Consider the following 14,238-nt stretch of genomic DNA (forward strand, 5'->3'; position numbering starts at 1 on the left):
CCAACCATCCGCTTCATCTCAGGCGGTGGCCTCACCTATAGCTGTCACTGACAGTTCCACCAATCAGTGATCAGAACATCTCCATTAACTGGTTGAGGGAATTAAGAAAAGAAGTGACTTTTTGATTAAATCAGGTTTCCAGATAGGTTCACATTCTAAAGAATAATAAATAAAACAATGCACTCAAATCCTGGTGTAACAATCAAATGTTTTTTTCTTTAAGCTTCTTAACTGTGAGTCTGCAAAAAACACTAAGATAGATCTAAAAAAACTGGTTCAAATGTTTCTTGAATTAGACAAGTCTAAATATAACTGTGAAAAACGCCACTTCCAATGTGAACATGCATGTTTCACTGATTAGAAAAACACACCTGTTACCAGAGGAGGTGGAGGACCACGCACTATTCAAATGAGCTGTCTTGCATTGGAAGAACAATTTGTCAGTTGTGGGTTTTCCATCACTGTGTGAGCCACATTCCTGCGGACCACAGGAGAACTGAAACTGGCCGCAGAGCTGTGGGGTTGGTGAGGCTGTTCCCACCAGAAAACACGCCTCCCAGTGAGTTATAGGTTTTCATAGGCTGGAGAGGGGTCAACATTTTTAGAGGTTTGTTGGAAGTTTGAATGTGAGGTAAAAAAGAATGGAAGACACAGAGGGACATCAAAGAATAAGTAACACACCGATGGCCGTACCCTAAATCTGTTACCTATGTTTGACATAAATAATAACCTCCACAATAGGTGGGACAAAGATCTTTCCTCAATGATACAGGCCGGTGATCTGTGACTGCAAGGGATTGTGGTAGAAGGTGGATGGATGGATGGATGGATGGATGGATGGATGGATGGATGGATGGATGGATGAATATATAGGCCTTCGTTCAACAGGTTGAAATGTCAAATTAAAATTGTTCTCCTTTCCGGGCTGGTTTACAGAGATGGAGAACAAAACTTAAACAGTCCTTGTTTTGCTTGTGGTTTGTACCTGAGCCACCAGCATCTGTCAGCAGACCTTATATTTTTCTATCTAAAATTACATTTTGGTGGATTTCAATTGTTTTCCTGCTCGTTTTCTTTTATTATTGTTTCAAAGAACAGTGGAGGTCACTGGGTTCTTAAAATGTTGTTGCTGGATAAAACGGTTTTAACATTTTTTTTTTTTTTTAATTATCAGAAACACATGCGATACTAAAAAGATGCCTTCATTGTGAACAAGTGGTTTGTGTAATCAACTGCCGGTACTTTGATTCAGCCATCACTAATTAGTTTACTGTTTACATACTGTGTCCTGTTTAAACAGTTTAGTGTAGACTAATAAAAGAATGTTTAGGAGCAGATTTTGTTAGGGAAATGCTTTACTTGGTTGCCAACGTTTTATCACCACTACTGCCATATACTTATATATTTTTTTCTATATATATAAATTAAAAAATGGTAAAAGTCTGTACATTTTCACAGTAATTCTCTTAACGTGGTTTATAGAATGGAATAGTCTTTATGAAGTAAGTAATGAAGTAATATTCTAATATTTTCTCCCCCTTGATGAATGAATTATTTCTGTTTATGGATTAAAAAACTGAGATTTTAAACTTCCTATCCTTATTATTACACTCTTGATCAATTACGGTTGCATCAAAAGTTGCTAAGGATCATGAAAATGAGGGCCGACAGTGACTTCATATCTGCACTGCAGATGCAAAGTCTCACCTCACCACTCATCAGATGGCATTTCAGGATATGTGTAATGCTCACTGTCTATCACCCCCTCTAATTCTGTTTAAGTGTCTCTCACACGTTCGTACGTACGTACGTACGATGAAAAAGAAGCTAAAGTCCTGATAACAATATAGAAAAAGAAGGTTTCTACTCTGAGCTACATGACCAGGATCTAATAAATCCATTATGGTGCTTAGCACTAAGTGTATTGAACAGCCATCAAATTTATGACAGATCATGGCTTACGGGCTGACTATGGTTTCACAGACTTCAAGATTTGTTTCTGAAGATGTTCTTCGACAGAACTGCGATTGTGACTGTGTGGTCCATAGCAGTTAAAAGTTTGTGTTTTGGTGCGGAATTATTCCCAGAATTCTTAACTGTGGAAAACATGGTCTGTGTGAAACAAACAATGTCTACGTCAGTGCCTCCATGTGTGTCCAAGTGTCTGCCTCTTCCTGGTAATTTGGTGATTAATGATTGTTTGCATGGTGGTTGGAGAGGAGGTGGAGATTTGTCACCGTCGTCTTGTTGGCACACTCATCTCGATTTTTCTTGAAATCAATGCATAAGATATGAGTATAATTCACTTGTTTGTCTTTGCTTATGTGACACAAGTGTATGACGCATTTGAGAGGATGCCTGTCTGTGTGGCGTTACTGAGCCGAAAACCATAAGAGCCACATCAGATCTAGTTTTGGTACACTGGAAACAGATGCGTGAAAGTGTGTGCAACTCATATTCAGGCATTGTTAGTGTTTCTCACAGTAAACTGCATAATGGAGTGGCTGTTGGATTCATTTAAGATTTAGTGTTTGTGCAAATGAGTGAAGGACAGAATGTCAAGGAGAGGAGAAGGGGAGAGAGAGCACCAGGGTGTGCTTTTCCCTTTTGGTCGTCTGGGGATTCTGACCACTATGTTTTAGTGCTTCTGTCTTCAATTTTGGAGGGGAGCCACGTCTTGGTTCAAGGTTAGATATTACAGCCTCCCCCTTTTTCCTGTTCACATTTTTTTCTGTTATCTTTGTACTTTCTCATATGCCAGCTCTGCCNCCCCCCCCCTTCGTTCGCCCCCTCCTTGTGACTCTGACTTGGACTATTATTTTTCCCCTCTTCACAGAGTGTAACGTCAGCTTTGCTTCCGTCTCGTCTCTGCCCTTTGATAACCCAAACGACAGTGGAACCCAAGGAGATCCTAACGTCTGTTCATAACGCCGAACAAACTTTCAAAAACAAGAACCTTTCATGGACACAGTCCTTTAGGCCCAGCCATCCAAACAGACCTGCTTTGTTGAGGTGTTATATCAACAGGGTGACCTCCCCTCCACTCCTCCCTGCTTCCTTGGGCCCCCCAACAGCAGGAGATTGATGTCAACAAGGAATTTTGTCCCACGTTTCCTTCTGCCTCCAACAGACCTACCCCAATCCTGGAAAACACTTGCACCCAGTGAGGCCTTAACAGGCCCACTGAGCAGTTCTGCCCCGCTGCCACACTCTCTCACCCCTCACTCTCGCAGGGCCAAAACACCTTTAGTCCCTGATGTGACACCGTAAACAAGGACCGCCCCAGCAAACAGCACTTGTGACTACAACTGTGTGTGTAAAGGAAATGAGCCACCTTGTTCTGTCAACAGAGTGGTTGCTGTGAGAAAGAAAGCCAACAGAGAGACGTCATTTGTGTATAGTGTCATCGCCAGAGGAGCTGCCAATAGAATTCAGACCAACTACATTTGGGCTTGTTTCATGGGTGGTGCTTGTCAAACATTCACAAGAGGCAGAAACCTGCAACGCAGCTGCAGCTCTTGGAGGGTTGCAGAGTTTAAATTGTAAGTCCAGGACCTGAAACACTACAAAACTTGTTTAAATAAAATTCTGCATCGATACATAATGTAATCTGTCTGTGGGTGTATTCCAATTTTGCAATGCAGACCTCCGGGGGCGAACACCCTTAGGTCTCCTTTTTTATCAACAACTGCTGCATTATTCATATGAAGCCTAACTGTCAATTTGTAGTTTTGATTCAGCCAAAAACACCTGAAAATCTTCCAAAAGTATTCCTTCATACTTAGAAACAATTATTAGATTGTTTTGTTAAGTACTTCATTTATCTGAGCACTTTATCTTCAAACATCAAGGTTTGTTTTTAACACCTGGAGCAAATCTTCATATAAACTAAATCCCCATTTTCCTCAGATATGATTTGCAAATTCTCAGAATTTTGTTTTGACAGCAGTCTGAAATGTGCCTTTTCATGTAGAGAGAGCTAATATACTGCCCCCTGGTGGTTGTCTCAGTTGTGTGAAAACAACTTAGGTTCCTCTCAATTTATAGTATTTGGATCTGAGAGGAAAAAAAAGACTTGAACTTGTATCGTGGCAGATGTTACATGGTTCTAATCCTCAGTGTAACGATATTTAGATCAGCATTTAATCACAGTTAGTGTCTGGAAATTGGTAAAAAATAAATTGCTTATCAGTAGGTTTAATTCCAGAATAATTCTGGAAGGCTACATGTTGATATACATTTTAATTTGCTCTCAAAGAAAGGTTCTTGGTTTGGCTCTGTTACAAAATCAGGAGAGTGAAGACAGTTACCGGTGTAAAAAAAACAAAAAGTCACAGTGAAATCCATTTACAGTATATCACCGCGACGGAAAACTACGGCTGGACCAGTGGCGTTTAGCAATGCATCACTAATGGTATATACAAAATGTAATGTATCACTTCTTGTTCTAAACCAGTGTGACCTCTTGAAAACATTTAGACATGCTTAAATGGTTTAAACATTTAAAAAGATTACAGCAGAGGAAATCTGAATACCTTCTCAGCAGCTAAAGTGTTACGGTGGATCAAGGGTGACACTTTAGAAACAGACTCTGCGTCTTTTAGTGTTAGGGATTACTGTAATCCCGATGATTACATTTGCGATAGTCCTACACAAGATACTTTAATTGCCTGTATATTACTACTGCGTGTGATGGGTTGAAGGTTGAGGAAATGATGAAAAAGCCACGTATCTATCGATCTAGCAAGTTCACGTGCCGTTGATCTCCTAACCCAGTGATGACCTGGTGAACTGTAGAAAGCCTCTATAAAGCAAAAAGTTTCACCAAAGCAGCGTAACTGGCAAAAAAATAAATAAATAAAAAAAACTTGACGCAATGTGCACTGACCCCTTAGTACAACTTGTTTACTTGGGAAAAAGCTAATGGAAATACCCATAAATAATGAAAACACATAGCATGGAGGTATACGTATGGTGTCTTACACAAGGCCTATAAAATAGACATGTCTGCATGTCTGATTGAGCCCAGTTACATGTACAGCCATGGGATGGAGAGAGAAATACCTGGAGGTAACCATCCATCCATCCATCCATCCATTTTCATCCATTTTCATCCGCTTATCCGTTACAGGGTCGCGGGGCAGCAATCTCTATGACCTCCACCCAAATCACACTGCACCGTACCAACCCCCCCTTAAACATTCCTGTGGGGGGTGAGTCCACTGGAAGGTACCAACCGCCCTAACCGGGATTCGATCTTGCAACCCTGGGGTCTGCCTCTGGGCCAAAGCGCCACACCTGGAGGTAACATTCAGCAATATTACGTTAAGTAATAAAAAATGATTTTATACAGAAACAGATAAACAGCGCGTCATACGTGACAGTGAGAGAGTTTATTGTAAAGACGTGAAGTCAACTGAATTAGACATCAAGGAAGAAGCTAAAGAACCCATTCATAAATGAATGTGTGATATTCTATGGGCTGAGTGTAAAGTCAGACATTCACACACGACATGACATTTCCTAGGGTTCACTCGTAGGCCAAAGTCTGATGCTTCCTTCAAAGCCGTGTCTAAGGATGATAAGGTTTTAGAAGTAGGACGCGGCAGCATCTCTTTAACTTTAGCTTTTAACCTGAGCTGAAGAGACACGCTGCACTTAGCTTGCACTGTCCCGGCCAGGGCTAAGAGTGGTCGGCCACCTGCTCCTGACATGTACGTTGATCCTTTAAGTGTAACTTTCATTTAATATTAAGCAAGTAGCGCTGCAGCGGAGGGTTTTGACAGCCCTTATTAATAAATAACACCCCGACATAAATATTACCAAACCTCCTAGAGACACAACGCACTAGAAATACAGCACTACATACAGAGTAGTAAAACTTTCATTATTTTCTTCCTACTTTGGATAATAAACTGAATGCTAATGTATTTGCATAATGCTACAAACAGTTGCCATTATCTCAAACTCAAGGTGAGCTTAGCAGCCTCTGTATTTTTTTATTTTTTTCCTTTTTTTAAGTAGGCAAGAATGTACATTATAAACTTGAAATCTGCATTTCAATAATAATAATAATGTACATTTTTGAAAGTGTAGATTTAATAGAAATAGTGATGTTGTACTTGAGTATCTCAAACTGTTTACGGTTGGCTATTAAACTATGTAAATGAAATGGATACTTAATACTGCATATATTAGACTAATGAAAATAGATACAGTATATTCACCCGGTAAATTAATTAAGGTAAATGTTATTGCATAGGCAATAGACACAGTATATTGAGCAATTCCACCGTTCATCCACTTGTTGCGCTTCTTCACACTCGTACACATTAGGTTGATTACACACACTGTGGAATTTTTATTTATTTATATACCTATGCAGGTAAAAAAATTAAATGTGAGGTATAGAAAGTAAAAGGTTAAAAACCCCTTGACTCCACAGCTGAAAGCTACATTTTATCACTGATATCAATATGTGACATGATCTTAATTAAAGCTCGGCTTTTGTAACGAGAACACGAGAGAAATTGTCAGAGAACTGATTTAAAGACTGTGAGAGGTGAAGTCAAGCCTTTCTTTCCAAAGCTGGTTTTAATATTTTGTTCCATCTTTGCACAGATTAGTCATTAGTCAGCAATGACACAGCACTGACTTAGGTGACGATAAACACACATAGTTATGTGTTAGCACTCATAGTGACTACGGAATTACTAATACCAACAGGCATTTTCATACAATACACACACACTCACACACACTCACACTCACACTGATCCCAGTGCTTCAGGAGCCGGTTTGTGTGTCAGTGTCAGGAACTGTTTCCTTTCAACTGTTTTGTCATGAAAACAACTTTTTTTGCAACACAAAAATTTATAGTAAGCTTAGACTTTTCCAAAGTATCTGAACGTCTCCATTTCTGGTGGAGATGAAATTTCAAATTCTTCATGAACTACTAAATCTGTTAGTTGTTGATCGTGGCCACTCACTCTCTTCAGCTCCAGCAGCCTAGTTACTTTACTGGAACATTCTAAATCAGAGGACGGCATTGGAGACGGCGGCTCTGGAGCATTGTTTTTCCCAAGGACGGGGTCGCGGCCCTCAGGTGGGCCGCAAAAGTTTTTTTTGGGGTCGTCTCACATCAAGAGGACTCCAGGGTCTCCAGGAGTTTACCAATAATGTCTATTGACTTGGTTCGCGAAGGTTTGAGACTTTTAAAATATGGGTCCCCCACGTTTGAGAAACACTCCTCTGGAGGATGGGTTGCATGTACAGTATGTACTGTACCTGTCAAAACAATTAACATTTTTAATTGGATAAATTAACTAGCTGTGGATTAATCACGAATAATCATGATAAACGTGATGTAAGACAAGAGATGTAAATCTTGAATGTAATTAAACGATTAATTGTGATTAATCATGATCAGAGATAATTACTATTAATCATGAATAAGTGAGACAAATCAACATTCCTAAATATGAAAAAAAAAATAATGTAAAAAATTAAAACCAAAATTATATGCATATTGCTGGAACAGAAAATCAAATATCCTAGTTCAGGGTCAAACTCATTATTACCGAGGACCACATCAGCAATACAGTTCACCTTGAAGGGCCGGTTGTAAATGGAAGACTGGGGATCTGGGGGTCCCAACCCCCAGTCCGTGGACCAGTACCAGTCCATAGATCATAGATCACCGGGCCGCAGGACTTTATGGACTTTACTAAATGCTTTTTAAGCTCCCGCTGACCACACAAAACGGCCATATAAAGGAATGAATAATAATAAATTATGCAAAACATTTTAGGCAGTGTGAGTAAAAAACTACTACAAAAGTGTATCAATGGTGGCAAAAACAGTGCACAATACAATAAACATGTTCATTTAGACTCTGCCAGTTTTTAAGATGATATAATCTGTTTTTATAATGCAGACTCGTGTGTTGCATTTCTCTGGAAACAAGCCGGGGTACCAGTGTGAAGAGACAGACACGGAGATGGGTCAAACACTGCTGAGGACACTTCACGCTGAGACTTAGCAAAGAAGTCTGGTCAGTTCACAGACTAATTTAAATTAGTGACATTATCAGGGCCACGAAAGAGGCCAGTGTTGTCTGGTTTTTAAAAAGCAGCTGCTAATTTAAATCAGCAAGTTTATTTGGTTTCTGTGACTCCATTAGCCTGTGTCCAAATACTCCTGATTAGTTTACCAAAGCTAATTAGATTCAGGCTTGGTCACAGGTTCAGCATATACGTGTAAGTGTGTGTGTGGGTTTTTTAAACTGGTTGTGGTGAGATTATTTCTGTCCTAAAGGGAGAAGGTGCCATTACATACAACACACAACATGGCTACAGAACACCAGATATTATCTGCTGTGCTATCTTTTAACTGCTACATCCCGTCCATTGGAGGAGAGGGAAAACCATTAGTCTCAGGCCACACGACATTCCTCGGCATTGAGGAAGCCTCCATTTCAACTTTAATGCCAGATTAAATCCGCCATAAACTCTGTGTTTGAATAGTTGATTTAACCTTGGGACACGACTTTTACAGTTTTTGCACACCGAAAAGAGCCGAAGTACACATTAAGAAGACTGGGAATCACACGCTTCACTGCATCTGCTGACAAATCACAGACCAGAGGATTTGTCAAACCAGTGAAGGACAATGGAAACTGTCAAATGTTTGCGCAATCTTTTGCACGGTATGCGCTGCAGTCAACATTATAAAGATGTTTCTGTCACAACTTGATAAATCTTGAAACTCTTTGCAATGGTTTCAAATTCTCCTTACATCGTCCTCTGACACATGACCTTAAAGTCGGCTGGTGAGTTCTACTACATAGATAAATCATATCTAAAATTCAAATCACAGATCATAAGGGATCATTAGACACCTTAACGGCTACAGCCTTCGGTTTACCTGGCTGGGCGTCCTAGCAGCAGGCTTGTCCTGGTGGTTTGCGAGAATGAGGAACGGCAGTGTACAGAGCTGTGGGTGCTGGAGGGCAGAGTGAAGCTCGTTCCGTGCAGCCTCAAGGTCTTCATCTGATGACGCACTGTCCAACACGAAGATTACACCTTGTGACCCCTGGTAGTAACGGCTCCAATATTTCTTGATGTTGTCGGCTCCTGTGGACAGATGTTGTATCGTTAAGATTGATGGCGTCTATAACAAGTCTCTGTTATTACTCGTGTAGCAACAATGGGAGAAGAAACAGCAGCTGCAGTAGAATAGTTCTGAGAAGATACAACTCTAAGGATGTTAATATATGCAATGGGAATATAGAAAGAAATAAGTACAGACATAACCCCGTCATTATTAGAAACATGAAGACAAATAGACATTTAATAAAAGATATTAACATGTAATTAAATTTAAAGATAAAACAAATCTTGGCGGTCTTGAAGTGGGCCAAAAATGAAAAAAACAAAACAACAAAAATGATTTAATAAACGTTTTCTTATCACTTCATTTATCTTCTATTATCAATGGGATCAAGTTAATTCCTGCTTCACCTGGAGAAGAGATACAAATCTTTGCAGCAGCCAGGAATGAAGGTAGGTTGTACTTAATAAGTTTCAACGACTACTAATAAGTAATACAGATACGATCAATGATGCTCCTGTGCAATCAAAAAAATACTGCAAAATAGACAGACTTCACTGCTGGACAAACAGTAACAGACGTGAAGACATTTGGTTTCAAAACATTTCACACTCTGAAGCATGAATGTACCAGGTGACTCTTGCCATTAAGTCATACATGCTGTTGCCTGCTTAATTTACCACATGTTTTCTACTAAATAGGATCAACCTCTTTAAAATTAACATTGTGCCCGACCAAAAAGAATTACAAAAAAAAATATATATATATTTTATTGATTTGATTGGAACAGTTGCCACCCAGTGGTTTATTCCTGTTGTACATACTGCACCATCGACCATACACATGTATCATAGACTGTACCAGGTTCTTAACCAATTCAGGAAATTGAAAAAAAAAAAACTTACCTCGACTGCCTTTATACAAAGGGAACTCGTAAAAATGTTCAAAGCCTTAAGCAGACAGGCCCCCCACTACCAATAAATGGGCATCTCTTATTGAAAACACTCAACGTACGAAAGAGTTGACTTTTAATCAAAGGTTACAGCAGTAAAAAGGAATGCTTTCTAGGAAACTTTACCCCACGGAAACTCGCTTGACATTTTGTGTTTTCCAGTTTAAAGAAAGGGAATAATAGTATCTTTTTTTTTTATTGTTTTCTATTTGTCTGCTGAATTCATTGATGTTTATCAGTGTGTAATTGAACTCTCGAGCAGTATTTACCACTTGCAGTTTGTGTTTCATTCCGTGCCACAAAACCACAAAAGTTTATATGAAGTACTGTGGAAAAAAAAAAAGTGTGAGCGTACAGACAAAATAACTTACATAGTTGACACACGTACATCACGACATCAATTAAACAGAAACATTTTTCCTCACTTCTCCTGGTACCATAAAAAATACAAACACTGTTACTGTTACGCACACACTCAGAAATCCAAAACACACTGTTGTTGTGTGAAGTTCAAACTCATCTCCTGCCAAAACTTTTCAGCAGCTCCTCAAGTCCTTGTAAAGACACAGCAGTGAACTCCAGCGTCAGTGAAGTAAAAACACACACCTGCTTCAAACTGCGTCTGGGCTCATTCTCAAGGCTAAACAGACTGTGTGTGTGTGTGTGTGTGAGAGAGAGAGAGAGAGAGAGGGAGAGAGAGAGAGAGAGAGAGAAAGAAAAAATATAGTCATCAAATGTTTAAAAATCTTAATCTCCCACAACCTTTGATTATCATTTATTTTAAAAACAACAATGTTATCAGGTTTAACTATAACTGGTTTTAGCAAGAAGTGATTTTTCCAAAATGCCCTATTTTAAATAAGGAACTTAAAACATATACTTAAAACAACCAGCGCTTAGGCGTGGTAACATTACAATTAACTAATTAAAATTTAAAAACCAATTGCAATTTTTTTTTTTCATTTAAATTTACCCTTTTTTATATTATAGGGTAGCTTACTTTTGGGATCTTACTGTGGCTTTGTAATTGTTACTAATAGTAAAGTACCAGCCAAGAAATGACGAACTGTGAGGCTGGCAAATGATTAAAGTTCACACCGCACTCTCTGTGACATTTTAATTTCCAAGCTCGTGCTCTTTACTCCTTTCCTTGTTTTCTTCCCTGACTCTAAAGGGGAAAAAAGGAGAGGAAGAAAATGAAGACAAGGAGGAGAGAGTAGGTGGAAACCAAGAAGAGGAGGACGAAGAAGATGAAGAAAGATGAAAAAGGAGGTAAGTAAAAAAAAAAGAATAAGGAAGAAAGAACAATGAGAAACAGGATAAGAAAGAAAGAAGACAACTATGATGAAGAAGAAAGAAGAAGAAACTTAAAATATGTTGCAGGAACTGATATTTGGGAATAAAATAAAAAATAAAATTCTAGGTTGTTTCACTAAGGTGGTCCTATAAAGTCGTCCTTTTTGCTGCAGTAGCCTGAACTTCATGTCTTGACCCCTTTTAGTTCAGTGTTTCCCAAACTTTTTTTTTCTGGGGACCCATATTTTAAAAGTCACAAACCTTCACGACCCAAGCCAACAGACATTATTGGTAAACTCCTGGGAAACATGACGCGTGATGCCCCTCCCAAAAAAAAATCTCTTGTGACCCACCTGAGGGTCGCAACCCAGTCTTTGGGAAACAATGCCTTAGTTCCATCATATTGCACAGGTGTCTTCACTCTGTGGATTCACTCCCTTCACCGAACTCTCCCACGTGAACACACACCAGACTGTGACCTTGACAAAAATCACAAAAGCAGACGATTGCTGTCTATCTCTGCACTCACTGCTGCACCGTGTTGACTGAATCTCCATGGAGATTAATAAAACATATGAACTTCACTTCATCTAACCCTGTTTGTTTATTGACTCACTGAGGAACTAACTCTACAGTTACAACAGCCTGGAAAACGTGTTGGTCCTTTGTCTTTGGATTAACTAACTGAATTATTTTTCTCATGCTACTCTACCGCTCTGTTAGTGTTTATAATTGCATAAATGAATAAATTAGTAAATTCTTAATTAGAAATAGATTAAAAGGAAGTTGCTCTTGTTTTTAAACTGTTAAAAAATTTTATTTAGTCAGAGTTTTTTAATGATACAAAACTAGACTTGAACAGATCTGAGATCATCAGATCTCAAACCATCCAGACTTCTGAAACTCAATCTTGATTAGACAAAAATGTTTTTCGTTTCCCGCAGTCTGGCCAATCTCTTAGAATAGAAAAGATGCAAATTAAAAAGCGTAATCTGACCCTAAATGACAATGTTTTCCCACCACCTTTGGAAAGGGTTCAGAGATTCTGATTTCAAAATTTAAGTAATGGTTGACCTTCTCACAGGGATCAAAATAAAAGACTATTGGTCGGTGAAAGAGAAGAACTATCCAGTAAAGGATGCAAAAATCATAATCATAATAATATATTTTTAAAATAAATTTACATATTTTATATCCGTTCTTTCACACATTGGCCATCTTTTATCTTGAACAAATTATAAACATGTTGCTGCATGTTGTTGTCTTTTTTCACTCTTGAAAGTTGAAAGTAAAACTCTTTGAAGTCTCCCTAACGAAAAGCAGACAAAGATTTTTTTTTTTTTTAACTGAACAAAACAGCTACACTACAGTAATGGGAGAGAGCGCTGGTGCTGGTGAGAGAGGCCTCTGGTAATAAAGTTTGCTTACCTCACTGAGGAATGAGCTGGGGCTGAAGCTGGAGTGAGGTTAAAAATCACTTCAGCTGTTGATACACTCATCGACCCAGCAGGGTCTGTTTTTGAGCAAACAGTTCTGGTGTGAGGCCTGGCTCCAAAGGCACATTAATGCCACAATGATGGAGCTTTCAATGCAGGTATACAGAGATGTTGGTCCTCTGATTTTCAGACACAGTACTGTGCAAAATGTCTAGATTGTTATATATGATGTATCTACTTTTTATCGACACACCAGCGTGTTGTCTAGTAGCTTGTAGGTTGTAATCATCATCTATTTCCTTTGAGGTTGAAGTACAGTCAGTAACTGATACGTTTTGTCATGAAAACAACTTTTTTGCAACACAAAAGCTTATAGTAAACTTAGACTTTTCCAAAGTATCTGAACATCATTACTGGTGGAGATGAAATTTCAAATTCTTCATGAACTATTGAATCTGTTAGTTGTTGATCGTAGCCACCCACTCTCTTCAGCTCCAGCAGCCTAGTTACTTTACTGGAACATTCTAAATCAGAGGACGGCATTGGAGACGGTGGCTCTGGAGCATTGTTTCCCAAAGACTGGGTCGCGACCCTCAGGTGTGTCGCAAGAGATTTTTTTTTAGGTCGTCTCGCATCATGTTTCCCAGGAGTTTACCAATAATGTCTACTGACTTGGGTCGTGAAGGTTTGTGACTTTCAAAATACGGGTCCCCAGAAAAAAAAGTTTGGGAAACACTGCTGTAAAAGACAGTTCCATGTCACGGATTATACACCATGGCAACACTGATTACAACAAAAAGACACATCATGTTTAGCTTTCATTAAGACTAATGGCATTTGACTTCACTGTGTACAAAACTAAAAATCTGTGAAGCAGAAGGAAAGTCAAAGGTTGAGATATGCAATGTCTGTAGCAAAAAGTCTGTTCACTTATTGTTTGTGGTTAAAAAAAAACTGAACTTGAATTTGTTTTTATCAGTGATGGAGATTCTGTGTAGGTTTGGGGTTGAAATTCTTCTAGTTAAGTTGGGTCAGGACTGTAGGTGATCTTGACACTAAAAAAAAAAATCCAAGTCATTACTTTTCTACTATGCAGTACTATTATGTAGGTTTGTCATTCAAATTAATGTTGGATAGATGAATAGATAGACGAACAAACAAACAGACAAACAGACAGACAGACAGACAGACAAACAGACAGACAGACAGACAGACAGACAGACAGATAGATAGATACAAAAATAGAAACAAAGCAAACAAAGAATGTCCCCACAAGTATAGCTGTACCAATAAACACACACACACACACCCAGTTCCAAAGTGTGAAAACACCATAAAACAGTTAAAGCTGTGTTAAATCAGGAGGTTTAACGGCTGAGCTCTGTTACACTGTCTGCTGGAGGAAAGATAATTGTACGTCTAATAATCCTCTCTGGTCTGTTG

General features: G+C 38.9%; 1 protein-coding gene across 4 annotated transcripts in view; it reads right to left on the minus strand.

Annotated features, from left to right (window-relative positions):
* Positions 1-14,238, minus strand: part of arl15a (ADP-ribosylation factor-like 15a) — an 85,928-nt gene that overhangs the window by 40,852 nt on the left and 30,838 nt on the right. For all 4 annotated transcript variants that reach the window (XM_017043187.2, XM_025052957.1, XM_025052959.1 and 1 more), the window contains exon 4: positions 8,926-9,134. In XM_017043187.2, coding sequence (XP_016898676.2) covers positions 8,926-9,134 — 209 coding nt within the window. The remainder of the gene's footprint in view (positions 1-8,925; positions 9,135-14,238) is intronic.

Source organism: Cynoglossus semilaevis, chromosome Z (assembly GCF_000523025.1).
Source record: "Cynoglossus semilaevis isolate Cse_v1.0 chromosome Z, Cse_v1.0, whole genome shotgun sequence".
In the NCBI taxonomy this organism is placed as follows: domain Eukaryota; kingdom Metazoa; phylum Chordata; class Actinopteri; order Pleuronectiformes; family Cynoglossidae; genus Cynoglossus; species Cynoglossus semilaevis.